This window comes from Notothenia coriiceps, unplaced genomic scaffold (genome assembly GCF_000735185.1).
Source record: "Notothenia coriiceps isolate Sejong01 unplaced genomic scaffold, NC01 NC01_scaffold00033838, whole genome shotgun sequence".
Classification (NCBI taxonomy): Eukaryota; Metazoa; Chordata; class Actinopteri; order Perciformes; family Nototheniidae; genus Notothenia; species Notothenia coriiceps.
In genome coordinates, this window is record NW_011366539.1 from 91011 (window position 1) to 111079 (window position 20069).

The 20069-nt window shown below is 38.3% G+C and overlaps 2 protein-coding genes across 3 annotated transcripts; one reads left to right on the forward strand and one right to left on the reverse strand.

The window, feature by feature from the left end:
- Window positions 1-1039: 1039 nt before the first annotated feature.
- trappc5 (trafficking protein particle complex subunit 5) lies at window positions 1040-6201 on the reverse strand. Of its 2 annotated transcripts, XR_800139.1 has the most exons (4): window positions 5160-5265; window positions 3686-3958; window positions 2039-2681; window positions 1040-2006 (listed from the first exon to the last, which is right to left on the reverse strand). XR_800139.1 is itself a non-coding variant. In XM_010790185.1 (3 exons), exons 2-3 carry the CDS (start codon window positions 3953-3955, stop codon window positions 2385-2387), a joined length of 567 nt encoding a protein of 188 aa, XP_010788487.1. In that variant the 5' UTR covers window positions 3956-3958; window positions 6128-6201; the 3' UTR covers window positions 1040-2384. The 2 variants fall into 2 exon arrangements, 1 of the variants encoding a protein (XP_010788487.1); XM_010790185.1 differs by lacking the exon at window positions 5160-5265 and adding an exon at window positions 6128-6201 and having other exon boundaries at window positions 1040-2681.
- A 1335-nt stretch (window positions 6202-7536) lies between these two features.
- Window positions 7537-12350, forward strand: LOC104961840 (N-acetylmuramoyl-L-alanine amidase). Its single transcript, XM_010790189.1, has 4 exons — window positions 7537-7682; window positions 9866-10389; window positions 11247-11541; window positions 12112-12350. Exons 1-4 carry the CDS (start codon window positions 7616-7618, stop codon window positions 12348-12350), a joined length of 1125 nt encoding a protein of 374 aa, XP_010788491.1. The 5' UTR covers window positions 7537-7615.
- Window positions 12351-20069: the final 7719 nt, after the last annotated feature.

The following is a 20069-nucleotide window of genomic DNA, read 5'->3' on the forward strand; positions in this document are numbered from 1 at the left end:
AAAGGTAACCATAAACAATAAATAACAAACCGAAATACAAGCTTAGTTTTTCAAATATCTTTAATATACATTTCGATTGAATTGATTGATTTTTTTTTAACACGTTAAAAGGAAAAGTAATCATACAAATACAATACTCAATACAATTTCATACAGCTTACCAATCAAACACAGGGTAAATTCAACTTTAAATGTAGCTTACAATGAGCTCTTATTATCAACTTGGCCTACTTTCATTCATTTCTCCATTGAAAAACTGGCTCAACTTACCCCAAGGCCCATGGTTCACTTTACCCCCATAGCCACCATTTTAGAAAAAATAGCCTAGCATTAAAATTCAGTCATCTTTAGCTTACTATTCACATGGTTTAATACGCTGCCAACACAACTAACATATACAATATATGTAGTTTAAACCTGGATACCNAGCTCTTATTATCAACTTGGCCTACTTTCATTCATTTCTCCATTGAAAAACTGGCTCAACTTACCCCAAGGCCCATGGTTCACTTTACCCCATAGCCACCATTTTAGAAAAAATAGCCTAGCATTAAAATTCAGTCATCTTTAGCTTAATGATTCACATGGTTTAATACGCTGTCAACACAACAACATATACAATATATGTGTTTAAACCTGGATACTTTTTTTTTTTAAATGACAGCCGATATAGCTGACATCTAGAAAATTTACTTTGACAAGCAAAAAAACGTTTTTTTGTAAAAATGTTTACTTACCAGACCACAATGACTATCTATATTTCACAGGCAATGAGAAATGGGTGGAGCTTGCATAATTTCTGGTCACTTGATTACAACTATAAAGGCGTTGCCTGGTTACAGGGGGTGGTTCAACCCTAAATGTTTTTTTTGTTGCCTTCATAATTATGTTTTTTTACATATGTATACACGCCGTTGTTGGTAAAAGTGTCCGAAACTTTGAAATAAGTCAGTCTGTGTCCCTTTGTTACTCTTGTGTTTCTTTCTAAAACCAGTAATGAGAAAAGCGACTGCAGTGTAAACAGTAAAGAGACACTGGACACATTGCATTTACATTTTAATATGTATTTAACACTTGGTCAGTAGTTAACATTATTAACCATTATTAACCAAAAACGGGTGTATTTTTAATAATAATCACTCGGACTTTTCAATTTGTATTCAATTCTGTTCTCTGTAAATAACTCAACATGTAGGTCAAAACAGTGCTAATTATGTTTAATGCTGCCAGAAGTAAAATAAAGGGGGGAGAAATGCTGAACCTTCTGTACATTACTTATTTAATATTCTTTTAAGCAATACAAGTTGTCAAAATGCAGAAGATGTACATTGTGTTTACATTGTTTTCTCTGTTACTATTACCTCCAAAGTAACACACAGACATACACACACACACATTACATGAAATAATGATAAAACAAAGATGGTTGGTATAAGACCTCAGTGTCGTCAATAATATCTACAGCCCTAATTATGAATCTATTTGACAGAGATGAAACATGCAGCTGGAGTCAAACTGGAATGAGACTGAAAGAAATATCTGGAGTCTGGACCTTTGTCTGTTACATGAAATACTTTGCAGCAATAAAGATAGTAACATGAATTAACAATACACAAACCAGGGATGCTTTAATTAGTTTGACATTTAGGGGGACGTTCTTGTTCAGTTTCACTTTGAGGCAAATCACTTTCATTATCAAATCATCTGTTGATCATTTGTTCGATTCATTGTCTATAAAAAGTGTACACATTGTTTCAAAGAGCCCAAGGTGACATTTTTCAATTCAAATAAATTGACATGTTGGGTTTAACAAATTGAGAATAACTAAAGAAAACAATAATCTGATGTGGTGAAAGTAGGGCTGGTCAATATATCAATAATATATTAACGTCTAATGAGACTAGATCGTGTCTTCAATTTGGATATCGATTACAAAAGTATGAAGTGATGTCCTTTTCTATTTGTTATTGTGTTTTCCATATTTTGTCTTTACATCTTGACACACTTATTCATCGTATTTTGTAAAGATGTTTGTGTAAGACTCAACCCTGATATCGTGTCAATATCAATAAAGGTATTTGATCAGAAATATTGTGATGATTGACTTCCTTCATATCGCCCAGGCCTGGATAAAAGTATCCAAAGTATTCATGTTTTTATGAATGAACAAATGTGACGTGAAACTGCAAATAAAATGATTTTCAGAAGAAACTATCCTGTGTCACTTAATAAGGAGTAACAGGACTGAGATGATCCACAAGAACACGGCGGGTTGAACCGCGGCGCTGCATGTTCTGTGCTCTAGACCACGTGGCTCAGTATGCTGCTATCATCCATACACTCTCATAAGTTACCACAACAAACACTAGACCCTCCCCAGTCCTCTATCTGCCGTCCAGAGCCTTGTCCCTGGTGATGACAGAGTCGTTGAACTTGATCATGAGCGTGGTGCCCTTGTGCCAGTGAGCCGTGACCTTGGCGGGGAATCCGCTGTGTGTGAGCACGGCCTCCACGATGCCGGCGGTGAAGGCGGCGCAGTTCAAGCTGCTGTTCTCTTTGGGCACGGAGATGTAGGCGTTGATGAGCGGCTCCTTCTCGATGATGTAGTACGTCTTGTCGTCGTCGTTGGCCTGCTCCAGTTTGTCCGCCTCCTTCCCAAACAGAGACTTCCAGACGTTCACCTGAAGGAAGGGAGGAGGTGAAAGTGAATCAGCTCTAAAACCATCAGAGGTATTATTTTCATGGCTTTAATTTCAAAGAATGTTAAACAACTGAACTGCTGAAACCATTTCATAACATTCCTCTGATACTTAATCATTATTATATATATTATATATCATATATCATTCCAATAACTTGTATATAGACTCGTATTGCACTATTCCACTTTTTTTGTTTGTTATTACTTTTAATATAATATACTTTAATATTGTTTTAATATTGTCTGCTTATCTGTATTATTGTGTTGCATTGTTGGAGAAGCATGTGACCTAAGATTTTCAACGACATAATTACTCTGTAGCTAGTTTGACTATAAAGAACCTTGAACATTGAACCATGTGCTTTGTGTAAATAAGACAAAACACAACATGATTCATTTTTTTATATATTTGTAGAAAATGTAAATATTCTTCATTCTTTTCCTGCTTTTGGATTTAAAGCATATGATAATGCTGTTAGGAAATTAGTCTTTACTCACACAAGTATGTCTGGACAAACCAAGTCAGTAAATAAAAAGTAAAAATTAAATAAATATTAATTAAATCAAACAAATAAATACGCATCTCATAAAGTTTTTAATCTATTTGAAATAAAAAATAAAAAATCATATCAATGATATAAATACAATTTTATTTATATATTTATTTTTAAGACCAAGAAATAATAATATTATTTTTTTAAGGGAAGAAAATGACTTCATATATCAATAATAATAATATTAAAAGGGGATTCTTTAAATAAAATAAAAACACTGACACAACAGATTCAGAGTTTGATTCATCAGCTGTATTCTACATGCACTACCGTCTTTGAGATATTTAGATATATACTTTATTGATCCCAATTTGGGAAATGATTTAGTTACAGAAGCAACAGTGTGTTCAGACATTAAAATACAAACACTTAAGGATCTTAGAGCACCGGGCAAAGCATTATATAAACACCATGTCATATTATTACCGACCTTGATGAAGAGCAGCATGTTGAGCACTTTGGTCTCCCTCTTCCCGTTCTTCTCCCTCAGCACCAGCACATCCAGCATGCTGGCTCCGACGCTCTGCCCCATGTCGGCCAGGCGGGTCTGCAGCTCCGTCACCGAGTACACACGGCTCTGGCAGTACTGCACCATCTCTGAGAACAGCAACGCGAAGGCGCTCACGCTCACCTCCGTCTTCGGACGCGTCAGAGGGCGCTCCAGGATGTTGGACTTCCCCCGAGTGAAGCGCGTGTCCATCTTCTGTTGGAGAGGAAAGAACAGGTTTTACTGACACACACATGATGTTGTTCTTGTTGTTACCATGGTTACAGAGCTGAATCCAGATCAAATGCACGCTAAAGGCTCTTTGAGCATGTTTTCTCTCACTGATCGTGCAGTTATGTTAAATGTTTGTTTCTCGTGTCTTGATATCTGTCTGTGGATGTTACACATGGAGCTGCTGCGATGCAAGGAGCATTTCAGATTTGATCTGACCATTCAAGTATTATCCTATCCTATTGTATAGTCTTTATTATTTGTCCATATTGAAAGAAAAAATAATAACATTACAGGGGATTATACAAATTCTAACACTAATAGATTAAGCGTTGGATTGATCAGCAGTGTTGTTGTTTTTTAATTTTTAATTTATCATATTCATTCATGTGTTTTTTTCAAAATACAAACATTGTTTACATACAGTATAGATAACACAAAACAGAAAAACATGCATATCATGTGCCTGAAATCCAAAGGCATCTTTTTAACATTTATAGAAAAAAGGAATAAATTCAATAAAGAAAAACTGCTCCCCAAAAAATACTAACATCTTTGCAGGCTATACCTAAATATGAGTTGTTGGAGGTTGAGTCTTAAATATAGAAAAACACCTACATTCCCTAGAAACCAAACAGGCAGAATCAGAAAGAATCATGAAGATAAAAGCAGCCAACACTTCAGGACCTGAGACTTTATTTGGCAAAGTGATGAGGAAATGATTCAAGCTACTTATCTCTTGTCAAAGTTATTATCAATTCGGTTGGTAAACTCATCAATCAGCTTACTAATTGAACAGAAAATAACATTACAATCATCACACATTGACACATATGGATGCATGTATCCAACTAGCCTGGATTTAGAGGAACATATGAGGCTATTTCCTTTTCTAGAGTTCTCCCTTCATCAAATTAACCTGTTTTCTTTTCACAAACACAGATTATATTAGCTTTTACTAAAGCACTGTCCTCCTTCTAAAAATCAGTTTGATTCAAACACAACAAACAGCTGATCACTAGCTGTTAGCATAACTAGCATAACAAGCTAACTGACACTTCCGGTTGACATATCTAAACAAGAGTCTTCCACTTCCAGCAGCAGAAACACAAACGTTTTAGAAACACAAACGTGTAGTTCATACTCTGTGAGCAATTATACCTATTTTATGTGTTGATAAACAGACCTTTGTTGGAGAAAAGACGAGCGACTGTGCAGGTTTTCTTCTTCTTCTGTTGGTTTACTGATTTATTCTTCGTTGGTTTTGATGGCGGACAAGAGACCACCGATATAGGTGCATTGCCGCCCCCTCCTGTATCGGGGTGTGTGGTTCATGGCTTTACATTATCTCAGTAACAAAACAAAAAATATACCCTATTTTCCACATAAGAACATTTTTGGGGGATGTGACTAAAAGTGAAAAGTCCGAATTTTGAGAAAAAAACATTTGATGAATATTATAAAAGTAAATGTGTTTTCCTGAAAATAATAAATATGTTTTTTTTCTGAAAGTCCGAATTCTGCGAAAGATTCTGACCTTTAAACCATAGCTTTAAACTCATAAAGAAAGAAAGAAAATACATTTTCAAAAAGTGACATGTGGCCTTAATCTTCTTCCTGTAGTGGAACATTATGGTTGCACCACGGACCCCCACTCCGACTCCCATTCATCGGCTCTACATTCCATACTATTCCCCTCCTGATTGTATCCGCTGTTCTCAATATTGATTGTAAACTCCTATCGTGTCCTGCCTTTTGAACTATACTTCCTAATGTCTCTCTCTCTTAATAATATGTAACGCAATGCATTATAATGTGTTCTATATCCTCCACAGTGTTACACTACACATAGCAAATTGCAACCAGTATTTAAATTGCACACCGGACGGAGTATCAATGTATAAACAAAAAAAACATATTTACAATATTTAAACTGTATATAGTGTATGTATATAGCAGTGGTGGAAGAAGTATTTAGATTATATATTTACTTGAGAACAATTGTAATATTTGATGGCTCAGTTCCAGCATACTGCAAACATGTGTGTTTGTCGAGTCACTTTATCTCTTGGAAATCAGCGTATCGTTCTTGTTCCTTCCTCTAAAGGTCATTATTATTACAGATTACCATAATAACAGATGTATACCTTTTACCTATTGTTCGCATCCCAGAGCTTCTGCAATGTATATTCCAGTCCACCCACCGAGTGCAGGCACTTCCTGTTCTCTTCATCACATGACTGCTGCTTTTTGCACCTCTTCACAGCAATCACTGAGGAAAAAATGTACGATCAGACATATTTCTGTAACGAATTCCCAGCAATCAACATAATTCATGGTTCTGGGGTTTCCTCAGTTTTGCATTCTGACTTTGTGTTTTCGGTAACATTGAAGAGAACATTGCCTCAGAGAGGACTGCTGATGATTTGCAAAGTATTCAAGAGTTTTCCTCTGATTGCTTTAATTACCCGGTTTGTTTCACAAGCACCGGCCACATAAACGACGAGAATCCTTTATGCAGAAGTTAGGAATTTCTCGAAAATGTCCGCCCCTGTGTGGGAAAACGGTGAGAAGCAGTGTTGGAACAATGTAGATTATTCAAGTACTGAATTTATGTACAATATTAGGGTACTTTACTTGAGTATTTTATGCTACTTTAAACTTGTTTTTCAGAACTTGAAGGTCAATATTGTTATTTTTTACTTATCTGACAACTTTACCGGGAGGCTGTTACGCAGAGGACTAGTGCGTTGGTGTTCGGATCAGGGGGTCACAGGTTCAAACCATAGGTTCAAACCCCACTGCAGTCATCATGTCGTTGTGTCCCTGAGACACTTCACCCCAAATTGCTCCTATGGGGATTGCCCACAGTATCGAGTATGTAAGTCGCTTTGGGTAAAAGCGTCTAACAAGTGACATGTGATGTTATTTACTTTTGCAGGTTCATATCTATAACATGAAATAATGGTCAACTAATGAATTTTACTGTTTTATTTTTAAATAGGAAGTTAGCTCTACTTTTAAAACCTGCAAAATTAAAACAATTAACACTATTTACAATTATTTTTTAATTTAGTGATATAATGCATTTTATTCAGAAAAAGTATACATTCATGCACATTATTTCGAAAAAACGTGCTTAACGTGTATCTAGATTTTTGCTTGAACTATTGTACTTTAACTTTTTTTATCATTTACATTTTATTGTTAATCTTCAAAGACAAACATAACAAGAAAAAAAGTTAGAAAAGTACAAGAAAAATGCTCTCAGAAAAAACAAAACAAAACACTAGAATAAAGGATGGTGGAGGAATTACAGTACTAATTTATTTTATGCATTTGCTTCTAATTTACACGTAACACATGCACATCTTCTTGCATAAGTACACATGTAGAAAAAGACAGCAGGACATTTCCTTCCGAGTATTTCTACACCGTGGTATTACTACTTTTGCACTAATCTGTGTACTTCCTTCACCTCTCTGTCAGGACTCCAGTGACAGGGCAGGTGCCAGTTTCCCACATTACTCAGTGGACGCAGGCGTATCTCAGTGTGTGTCTACACTGTTACATAACACACACTCATATAAAGGAGGGAGAGGACAGAAAGGTAGCAGACATCTGGAGCTGAAGGTATTCAAGATGGATAAAGGCAGCTGGAAACACTCCCTGCTGCTGGCTGTGGTGTTAGCCAACGCGTATGCAGAAGGTAAGGATATTTGTTTTTGTTTAAACAAGTTTTATCGGGATGTAATGGCAATTTATGTACTAAATCAGGGGTGTCAAACTCAATTTCATCACGGGCCACATCAGCATTATGGTTTCACTCAAAGGGCCGGTTGTAACTTTAAGACTATATAAAAATACATATATAAATATTTAATATATATAAAATAATGTATTATATTACATTATTGCCTCTGCATTGGATTATTATGGGATAGGGTAATAACTTCATAATTAATTACGTCTGAAAGTCTAGGGCAAATAATTGCAAGTCTCTTCAGTGTGCATGTCACAAAATGATTTAAAAAGAAAAGCCAAATTCTGGAGAAAAAAAGAAGTGACATTTTGAAAAAAAAGTAAAATTATAAGAAAAAAGGCATATTTGAGATGCATTGTGGGACATGTAGTTTATGNATAACACACACTCATATAAAGGAGGGAGAGGACAGAAAGGTAGCAGACATCTGGAGCTGAAGGTATTCAAGATGGATAAAGGCAGCTGGAAACACTCCCTGCTGCTGGCTGTGGTGTTAGCCAACGCGTATGCAGAAGGTAAGGATATTTGTTTTTGTTTAAACAAGTTTTATCGGGATGTAATGGCAATTTATGTAATAGATTGTTTGGATTATAAGCAGATCTTTAAGTCATTTTCAAAAAAATAAGTACATAATACTCTGTGTGACCAGGAAATGCAAAGCAGGGAATTCCCTTACCTCTTGAAGGAGTTTTGTTTGGTAATAAACAGTTGTATTCAGGTTGAAAAAAATCACATAGTCTTAGAAAATGATACAACACCTGTCTGAAAATCAGGCAAGCTATCTAAATTACATTACTCACACAGGATGTTATGATTTAGTGAGAAGACTTATTCAAAGAAAACAACACAATGTTTTTTATATTGGAAGGGTAGGGAATGGCTGTTTTTCTTTGCCGTTTTGTGATCTGTTATTTGTAGGTTTTTTAAGAAGCTACTCAAAATATTTGGTGTGACCAACTGAACGAACTTTGACTCGTTTTTTAGCACGGAAAAATATAAAATTGCCAGAAAAAAACAAAGAAAGCAGAATCCTCTAGGAAATCAGATTCTTTTGCTACTCATTCAAACTACAGATTTCTCTAGGTTTTGAAATGTTTGTCCGCAGTTTGCATCGTGTATCCTCAAAACCCAACAAAACATCCAACACACGTTTGAGGTTTTTAGAAACTTGAATGTAGTCTAAATATCTAAAGGTAGTTTCTTTGCATCAGTAATGGTTCATTGTTTGATGTTTTATGGACACTCTGCAGTCTTTATGAAGTGTCAATGAGGGCTCAGTTGCTTAGTTTCATTATTAACACTACGGTTGTACCTAAGGTGTGTTTGTGTAGTCAGGGGATAAGAACAAAGGTTTAAGGCTGGTTAGATTTTATTATTCCATTACTCCATTATGAAGCTTTTATCTCAAGCAACTTCTATACCGTGGAAAAGCCAAGCAGAGCAACTAAATAATAAGAACACTTGACTGCATGGGCTGGGGATAGATTAGTTAATGGACCACATTTAAATCTTTTCAGTCTTGACGAATTCCTAGAAGGGCTTTTACACATTCATTCACACATTCATATTGGGCAGGGGCTACCAGTATAGCATCAAAACACATTCAGACACCATTGGACACTGGGAGCAACTTGGGGTTAAGTATCTTGGGTTAGGGTTAGGGTACATGTCGACTATAGGCTCTGATCGGACCCTCAACCTGATCGAATCCCAATTGTTAGACCACAAACTGCCTCACAGCCACCTTTTTGCCCCTTAATCAACCCTGAGCCCCAACTGCCTCAGAAAGATGTGCGATTTTAACTCAATATCAGAGGCATGTATGTGTTCCTGCTATGGACAATCTTGCACTAATGTACATTTCCCAAAGATTATGAAGTGACTGTTATTTTGTATATATTGATTGTTGTGCTTTTATTTATGTCTTAATGTGTGCATATGTATAAATGTGTCTGTTGATTGTGTATATATAGGTATGTACATATTTGTATACATATTTTTATATATATTTGTATTTTTTGTATCCGGGATTGTGGGAAATGCTATTTGGATCTCTCTGTCTGTACAGTACACACAAACTGAAAGATTGACAATAAAGTTGACTTTTGACTTCCTGTCCTCATCCTTAGCTTCATTTTCCTGGCACATGGATGACTTCATCCAGGCGGTGAAGCAGGTGGAGAACGGGGTCCCGGGGTCGGGTCCTGTGGCCGTGTTGAAGCGCCTCCGCCATGCAGCCGGACTCAACGACGCCCTCATCCAATACTTCCTTCGTGCTGCAGACTCCGGTGGTGCTGAAATGGACGTGAGCCTCTTGTCTTTCATTAGCAAGGCTGTGCACCACAGGGTGACGGAGGAGAATCAAGAGGAAGGCGTGGTTCTGACGCCCGATGGCACCACCGTGGCATTAACACCGCTCCTCCTGGGCCTCGAGGCAGGCTTCCTGTCCAAGAATAAGGACCGTGTTCGCGGACTGCTCAAACTCACCTTCACCAAAGACCTGGAGAGCCATCCTTTGAGCCACCATCTTGGACCGGACGGATGCTGGGACAACGTCTCCTTGCCTCAGGTCTTCACCCTCCTGGACCAACCTGGAGTCCTCACCACCGCTCAGATCAACGGAGGCATGGACGGCTTCGTTCTGGGGACGGAGGTTTGATGTTTGTTTATGTATTAACACATTTTGTTAGGATCAAATTGCAATACAATAATTCCATACACCAGAACACGTTTCTCAGACACTGTTGCCGCATTAAGTTTAAAGGTCTCCTATCATGCAAAATGCACTTTTTGATGTCTTTTATGCATAAACATGTGTCCCCGGTGTGTCAGGGAACTCACAAAGTGTCAGAAAACAAAATCCTCTCTCCTTTCCTCCGTACCCAAATCTCTAAAAACTGAGTTACAACAGAGCTGATCCAGATTTGCGTCTGATATGATGTAATATCGAACATTTGGGCTGTATCAGAAACAATGCACGATGATTTTTGGACGTAATATGGTCTTTGTTTACATTAGCAAGCATCGCTAACACTCAGAGCTAACCTGTACTGGAGAGAGCATGTGTAAAAAAGCAGGAAATAACAAAAGGAACTCACCTAGTGATAAACCTGAGAGAGAAAAAGAGTTTGAGCTCCATACTGTTTCAGAAATAATCCTTGATGTGGTTTTGAACATGATTGCGTTTTATCACGGCAGCATTTAGCTGAGTGTCTGCCGGTAGAATTCTGAGCAAGCCTAACTTTTTTTCAAGCTAAGGACCCAGAATCCGCGTTTCTCTAACAGGGCTGAAATAGAGGGATATGAGGGATTTCTAAAATGCATGATGTGTTTGGTATTTTGAGCAAAACACATTACATGTTTTTTAATATATTTGTACATATCTGAGACCAATAATATATGCCTAAAAATAGCGTGATATAAGAGTTCTTTAAGGTTTTTATACATTTGAATGGATGTTATACTTTTCTAATCTAAAAGAAAGTTCAATCTTTTCTGTTGCTGCTCAAGATTGCGTTCCCTTCAACATCCGGACGACCTCTGACGCTCAGTGGCATTCTGACGGAGTATTACTGCCACAACCTGGAGGTCGGAGGGATGGACGTCGCCCCCCGACTCATTAGCCGACGACGCAGGGAAAATTTCAGAAAGCTGGGGGTCCCTTCGATAACGGCCCGAGAGGTGGTGAAATCTGTGGAGAAGCAGCGGAGAGTGATGGGCCTCAAAAAGATGGATTTGAAGAAAAAGAAGCAGCTGATGACTCTGGTGAAGGAGGGAGTGAAGGAGTTCGTCCAGGAGTACTTGGGTGAGTGTGGGATGAAAAATAACTTGTTTGAGGTCTTGAGAAGTGAGAATAATAAAAGCGGATTGTTATATGATTACTTAAAGGTCTCCTATCATGCAAAATGCACTTTTTGGTGTCTTTTATACATAAATATGTGATACAACCCTCTCTCTTTTCCTCCGTACCCACATCTCAGAAAACGGGGGTACAACGAAAATGCATGATCTGTTTGTTATTTTGAGCAAAACACATCATACACATGTTTTTTTTATACATTTGTATATATCTGAGACCCATAATATATGCCTAAATGGCATGATAGGAGACCTTCAAAGCCTGGGAAGGCAGTTTATTTTCGTTGATAAACGGCCTTAAAGAGGGTTTACAGCCCCGGAAATTGAAGCAAATTTGTTTTCATCATGTTAATCACATAGCTATCATATGCCTCAAACAGTCCTGATGCTCTTCTAGGTAATCACACATCCTGTCATGTTCACAGCTACAGTTGGGATACCTTTGTTATCATGTGACTCTGATATTGGAAGAGGACATTCAGTATTTCCTCAACCAGCTGTACTTCATGTGTTTCAGAGTGCCCGCCCATCATCCCTCGCTGCATGTGGGGTGCAAAGCCTTACAAAGGGACTCCCACCAACCTCACCCTGCCTCTGCCCTTCCTCTACATCCACCACACCGCCACTCCCAGTGACCCCTGCCTCACCTTGCAGCAGTGCTCAGCGGACATGAGGTCCATGCAGCGCTTCCACCAGGACGACCGGGGCTGGGCAGACATCGGATACAGGTACAGGGAGGGAGGGGTCTCAGGTTAAATGTTAAATGAGTTTTAGGAAGTACCTTTACTCAAGTATTGTTGTTCAGTTTAATTTGGAGGTGCTTTACATGTATATGTTGAAACACCTATCAACTCAAACAAATGATAAATAGGTACTTTTGGGTTATCTGTCGCCACTTTTTTTTCTTTTTTTCAGACTCTCTAAATACGAGTTAGGGTTAGGGAATTGGGAACAAATAGTACATTTTTGTGAAAATGGCGACATGATAACACACATCTGTATTTGTGGAAAAAGTTTGACAATTAAAAGTGGCGACAGATAACCCACAAGTACCGATAAATATGTCAATTAACATTTAAATGCAGTATTTAAGTCATGTCTGCTCTGATTGGTTAGCTGGCCGCCTCTGTTGTGATTGATCAACTGCTTAGAGATGTCCCGCCCCTTAGCCTATCACGTACAATGTGTTGGAACGCTAGCCAATAGAAGCACGATTGTTACATAGTGATGTCACTGTGTTCCCGAAGTAAACAAAGGAGTCAAATGGAGACGTTTCAGACCCCATTTACACGGGAACACAAACGCAAACGAACCGAATTCGATATCAAAAAAGTCTTCCGTTCACACGCATCCGGCACAAAATACACCAAAAGCAGCGAAGAAGACCTCCCGAGGATGGTTGCCATGGTTTCCCTTCTGTTTATTCTCCGCGGTGGATTTAGCAACATGTAGTTCATGTAGTTCTCCATGTCCACTTGTTGCTGATGGTTGTGGTAGAGGAGCTGTAGATGTTGCACTAACATCTGTAGCACTAGCAGTACCTACTGACAGTAGCTACTGACCATGCTACAGTAGTGAGCAGCAGAGGTGGGGAGAGGTGGGGCTATGGCTTCATCGTTATCAGGAAATGATCGTATAGGACGTACACACGGAGCCGTTTGCCCCCCCCCAGAGCATTTCGTCCGCAGATCAATCCACCTTGGGACCCGTTACCGTTTGCGGGGTCCGTTTCCGCAGTTCCGTTACGGCCTCGTGTGAACGAACGGGCTATACGAAAGAGAAAAGTAGCGGATACAACCCGTTTCGTTCTCGTGTAAACAGCACATCCGGCAGGGGAGAGGTTGTGTGGGAGAGAAACATTAGGATTTTTTCCTTTGCAGACCATTTACATGCACTAAAACCTATACAACACTACCAGAAAGAGAAAACCCCACAAAGCACCATAGGGCCTCTTTAAGGGAACCACAGAAGAGGTTCACCTCCAATGTTTTGATTTTAGACGCAGACAAATGTCAACATGTCGAAGATGTAGAAAGAAATCCTTTACTAATAACAGGGTATTTTTTAAGTTCTACTTATAACTATCCGCAATAAACCGTATTAATGTTGTCTGACTTTACATTATTTAATTTCATACACTGTTCTTTACATATCCCATATTCTATTGACATATACAGTATAGACTTTTTGCACTACTTTTCATTTTGTAACAAAATGAAAAGTAGTGCAAAAAGTCTATACTGTATATGTCAATAGAATATGGGATATGTAAAGAACAGTGTATGAAATTAAATAATGTAAAGTCAGANATCCCAAGAATATTGCTGAACTGAAACAGTTTTGTAAAGAGGAATGGTCCAAAACTCCTCCTGACCGTTGTGCAGGTCTGATATGCAACTATAGGAAACGTTTGGTTGAGGTTATTGCTGCCAAAGGAGGGTCAACCAGTTATTCAATCCAAGGGTTCACATACTTTTTCCACCCTGCACTGTGAATGTTTACATGGTGTGTTCAATAAAAACATAAAAACATATAATTGTTTGTGTGGTGTTAGCTTAAGCAGACTGTGTTTGTCTATTGTTGTGACTTAGATGAAGATCAGAACACATTTTATGACCAATTTATGCAGAAATCCAGGTAGTTCCAAAGGGTTCACATACTTTTTCGCAACTGTATATGCAAAGACAACAGACTCCATTGAAAAACCAGTAATTTACCCTTGCACAACACAGGAGTTCTTTGTGTGTTCTTGTGTGACTTTGCTGAATCCATTACTAACCCTTTAACAGATAAAAAAAATAATTAATTGAATGAGGTGGCCCAGCAACTCCTGTGTTACGCAAAGTAGTGTTTTTTTCGGTTTTGTATACCTAACAGAATAGTCATTAATTAGCTTAGCGTGGAAGTGGTACAGTGCCAAGACTCTTCCTGGTTTTAGGACTGCACTCATTACACTGACTATAAATAAGTATCTCATACAACCCCACAAAGCATGAACTATCACTTTAAATATTTCCCCCAACAATGTCAACACTGACAGTATGGAGAAGGCCTTGGAGCAGTGTGTAGGGCTTGAAGTTGGGAAATCAAAACGCTATATTTTAAATGTCTGGATACAAGGATTTTTGACTTTAGCAGTACAAATAGTAGTAGACATTTTGGAAGCAACACTTCATTCATTCTTGCTTAGTAGAGGGTAAAAGGGGTTTAGCTTAGCTTCTAGTAAACACTGAGACGCACCACGACCTCAAGTGACCTCAAGTGTTGCACGCTGAATGTAAACAATATCCTACTTTGAAATTGTGTTAGCTGTAACACTTTGTGTGTCATGCCCCTTCATAGTGTCAGGCAGTCTACAGATTTGTTTCTTTCATGGTCAATTGTATTTTAGATCCGTGTTATCTAGCACCAGACACTTTTTACGCTGCTATGGACAATCTTGCACTAATGCACATTTCTCAAACTTATTGAAGTGACTGTTATTTTGTATATATTGATTGTTGTGCTTTTATGTATGTCTTAATGTGTGGACATGTATAAAGGTGTCTGTTGATTGTGTATATATAGGATATACATATTTTTATACATATTTTTATATATATTTGTATTTTTTTTTATTCAGGATTATGGGAAACGGCATTTCGATCTCTCTGTCTGTACACACAAACTGTAAGATTATCAATAAAGTTGACTTTGACTTTTGATTTTCTATTTCTAAATGTTCATATTTATTTGATACTCTGATTTTCAAATGATGTGTAATGCCTTGTTTTAAAATGCTGCCGAGTTGGGATCAATAAAGTATATCTTATCTTCTCAAATAAAGTAGATCCTATCTTCTCAAACGACTCGCTGCCCTTCCTCCTCCTCACCTGAGTCCAGCGGAAGGAGATCCCGGGCTGTGAGCAGCCAGACCGTGAGGGTTAGAGAAGTGCTGGAGCTCCTCCTCTGACACACACCACAGACACACCACAGAACATCACTCACAGATCAACAGGAGAACTGAGAGACTGCTGACTACATGCAGACTGAATCACATTCAAAAACAATAAGAGACAACAGTAACAGGTACACCAGGTACACCAGGCGTGGGAGAAGAACCCACATATTGTACTTATAGTAAAAGGAGCAATATTATGGTGTAAATATACTCTGTTGCAAGTAAAAGCCCTGAATACTAAATACAAAAATAGGATATTTGCTCCAAAATGAAATTGAGTAAACCTGCAATGTGCAATACAAACACTTGTTTGCAATTGTACGGTGCTCACTTTTATGTAAAAAATAAATATTTAATAAGGTCGCAATACTTAATGATATGCTATTTATGTCACTTAGTTTTACTTAAATTGCTGCTACTAATTTTTCAGCCATGGTTGTTTGACTTTATTTTAATTGTATTACTAATGTGTGCTTTCCTTTTTTTACCTGCTTATGCCACTTTTGCTGTAACATTGTAAATGTCCCCGCTTTGCGACTAATAAAGGAATTCTGATTCTGAAAATGTAATTAAGTAAAAATATAAAGTAGCATAAAGACTAAATACTCAAGTACCTCAAATGTGTATATAAGTACAGAACATGAGTAAATGTGCTTAGTTACATTACACTAAGGTACATTGTATATTAACTAGATTCAGTACTAAAGGCTTTTAATAGATATAGATCAATGTGTATATATAGACTATTCTGCACTATTTCTATTATATTATATTTACTTGCACTTTTATCTGTTTTATTGTGTTGCTCTGTTGGAGGAGCCCGTGCCCTCAGATGTTCATTGTCATAACTACACTGTACTGTAGCTATGCACACATGACAATAAAAGCCTTGAAACTTGATGTGTTACCATCGAGGGTTTCTCTCTCAGAGTCGGAGTCCCAGCTGAGGGAGGAGGGGAAGGCTGAGGGTCTCCTCTGGGAGATCCTCCCCGCCTCCGGGCCCTCATCTCCAGCCTGGGCCCTCGAGCATTTGGCCGACATCAGGTCGTCTCTCACATGTGGAGAACATGAGGACTAGATATAAAAACATACACGTGGTATTGTCAGATATATAAAGGAGAGGTTTCATTGGCAAGTGAATCATATCTATAAATGTCACGTCAATGCAATCTCCAGAAGTAAAAAGCTAATGTTGGGCTATAAAGGAACTACAGCACGGTCACATGACTTCACGTCACCACCGCTAAGCTAATGGAGGCTAATGTTTGGTGTGATGACGTTTAGTTATCTCATTTAGACACTTAGAAGCTTCAGAAATTCACCAGTACATAAATATCGGTATTTACTGACATAGTTTAATGTCATGGCCCAAAACTCCAGTGTTTCCCATACATTGATTTATTTTTGGCGGGCCGCAAATATTGCGGTGCGGTGCCCCCACAAATAGAATCAAATTCTGTGGGAAACACTGAACTCTTCATCTTTTGTTAACCACATACATACCAGGCTTCTAACCAAAAATACATCCGGCAAAACAATGACTTTGAGGTTAGGGAACCAGGAAGTGCTAAAATGCTAACTACTTTCAGGGTTTAAGAATTATTCCTGCACCACTCTTTAATACTTGTCGAACAGCAAGAGGAGTTGAGTGGTTGGATGCAGATTTGTATATTTTGTATCTGTATGTGTGTGCCATGTTGTAAAGATGTATAGTTGAGCAAGTGGAAAAAAGTTGATCACAACGATGTTAATGACAGCCATGATGGTGAGTTATATGTTTGTATACCTGTAAGGTGCAGTTGAGGGAGTTGGGGGGGTTTTGTGCTGAGTTGGAGGCTGGGGGCCCATAGCTGGTCCCTGGTGTCTCTGGCTCCATGGTCCCCCCAGAGAACAGTATGGAGTCCCACTGGAGACCAGAACTCCTACATTGTGCAGCCTCCTCTTCTTCTAGAAACATGAGCAAAGAAAATTAAACGTTCTCACAGATTTAGAGTTTCACATCTCGCCAATACATGACTTTGTCTCGAGTCAGACCTGAGACAAACATTAGATGACTTGCAACTCGAATTGGACTTGAGATATTTGACTTGAAAATGACTTGATAACTTCCTACAATCCCAAAGAATAAAAGTAAGTCAATCAACATGTGTGACACTTTCTTAATCAACCAACCTAATTGATCCAAGTTGAGGCAGTAGAGAACAATCGTTATGTTACTTAGTGCCTGTAGTGCATGTGTCTCACATGACTTGGACTTGAGGAAAACATTTAATGACTTTAGAAAGACTTTCCACTTGAGTTGTAGCTTAACGTTTAAGACACGTGACTCCCTTTGGACTTTAGCCTTGGGATGGAAAAGTATTTATATCTTTATCTCCAAGAAAGTCAACGCATAATTGATCTAAGTTGATCAAAAAACAACAAACATGAAGAACTGATATTATGTTACTGAGGGCCAGCTGGAAAAATATATATATAGTTCCACCTGACTTTAGAAAGACAACTCAACTTGGGCTTCAACATAAATATCTCTCAACGTATGTTGTTTAAAAATGTGTCACACTTTCTAAATCAGCTGACTTTAATGCTATTTATTCCCGTCACATGATCAATTGAAGTCCATACACTCTTTTTGAACAGGGACCGATCAACATCTAGCAGAGAACCATGAAGAACTAACATGCTGAATATGAATGCAAGTTGGAAAAATAATTGTGTTCCTGTACAAAAACAAAACAATGGAGTGGTCACCAAAAAACAGACTGTGGTAAGAAGGAAAACACAACTGAAAACTACAGACAGACACACTTTGTGACTTGTTTGGGACTTGAAACCCAATGTCTTTGGACATATGACTCGCAGAACAATGACTTAATCCCACCTCTGCTACTTAGTGTATGTTTTAATAACACCCGGTCCATTGTAAGGAGGAATCAAGGAACATATCAGACTATAAAGAGTGAGGGGTCTGTAGTGTTTTGGCTGTCCTCAGTATGTTTGACCAGGTTCAGGTTTCTGACCTATTTCCACCTCATGTCTGCTCCTAAAGACAGAACCAGGTCGGACTAATGGTTACATAAATAAGTGGCCTTTCCTCTCAGGCCCATGCCCTCTCCTGCTGCCCCTCTGACAGCCAGGGAAATACCAGGGAACAGGAAGCTGTCCCACGGGTTTGGCCTCTGGATCCTCAGAGGACTAATCGATCCATGCTGTCAGGTGACTAAAACAACAATGCACACAACGCCTTCTTAAACCCCCAGACCGCCCATGAGCTGCAGAATTTTTTTAAGCAAATACTCACTGCAATCGGCCTGGTTTGCGGCTCGCAGAGGGAGGCAGCTCTAAGCACCGCGCGGCATAGTTTCAGGCCGGGAGCTGGAGCTTGTTTACAGCCGGGGACGATGCTCTCCGCCCGGCTCTGAATGCAGGAACTTGCCCCCTGTGGTCGGAGCTCAGGGTTTCGCAGGGATCCCTGGAAGATGCCAGGCGGAGGACTCCATGTTAGTTGGCTGCAGGCACGCTGCGTACGTAACGTGGTGACGAGAAGAAGAAAAAGAAGAAGAAGAGAGGAAACACCGGAGACAAGTTTAATAAGTTTTACTTCATAGCTTTTATTCCTATTATCGTACGGTGACGCAGTTTGCATGGTGGCTTTCTGATTTAACGCGTTTTTACATCTTGGTGACACTTTTATTCTGCAGGAAATACACCTTCATACTCTTCACATGTCAAACTGGGGAGGTTTAAGGATGGAAGATGTTATTTTATAGACACAGGTGAGGTGTAAATGGCTAATTGTGGTGATTTAGTTTAACTGTATAGTGTATAGTAGTTCATTGGTCCTTATTTATATCACTGTAGTTTATTACATGTTTATAATCATGTTAGATGTATTTCTATTTATGTTTAAAGGACAGCTGGATTAAGTTTGTCATTAGTTTGTGTATAAATGTTCCTAAATGTTGGAAATCAATAAAAGCCGTACTGCTGGTTATAACAGTCATATGGCGCCCTCTACTGGCCTCGGGTGGAACTGTATGTTGTTTTGAATGAATACTAATTTATACTAATAATACCAATTAGTGCCTTATGATACTCTTGAATATCTTATACATTTATTAACTGTACAAGCATTTTCTTCACAATATTACACTTTTGAAATCATTTTTACAGTTTCTTTTAACACTAAATGTACTATTTTAATCCATCAGTTTGTTAAACAATAAATAAAAGCTTAAGGAACATGTTACTGTGTCGGTACAAATGTCTTTTAATATTCTCATTTAAGAAAACATTGTTTTATTAAACTACAAAGGCACTTCGGTACAAGTAAAAGTCCCTAATTCAAAACTGTACTCCTAGAAAGTACATAAGTATCATCAGAAAAGTGTATTTAAATCCTAATCTGCAATCAAACTAGTCACAAAAGCTGTCGAGGACTAAAAGGTATAATATTTCCCTCTGAAATGAAGAGCAGTTGAAAAATGAAGTAGCAGAAAATAAGTACAAGACACGTTTTTATTTTGTTGAGTTTT

Excerpts from the sequence above, each read along its gene's own strand:
- trappc5 (XM_010790185.1), bottom strand. The coding sequence starts at position 3,955 with ATGGACACGCGCTTCACTCGGGGGAAGTCCAACATCCTGGAGCGCCCT. Across the intron at positions 2,682-3,685 it reads ACATGCTGCTCTTCATCAAG|GTGAACGTCTGGAAGTCTCT; the intron begins GTCGGTAATAAT and ends CCCTTCCTTCAG.
- LOC104961840 (XM_010790189.1), top strand. The coding sequence starts at position 7,616 with ATGGATAAAGGCAGCTGGAAACACTCCCTGCTGCTGGCTGTGGTGTTA. Across the intron at positions 7,683-9,865 it reads AGCCAACGCGTATGCAGAAG|CTTCATTTTCCTGGCACATG; the intron begins GTAAGGATATTT and ends CCTCATCCTTAG. Across the intron at positions 10,390-11,246 it reads GCTTCGTTCTGGGGACGGAG|ATTGCGTTCCCTTCAACATC; the intron begins GTTTGATGTTTG and ends TTGCTGCTCAAG.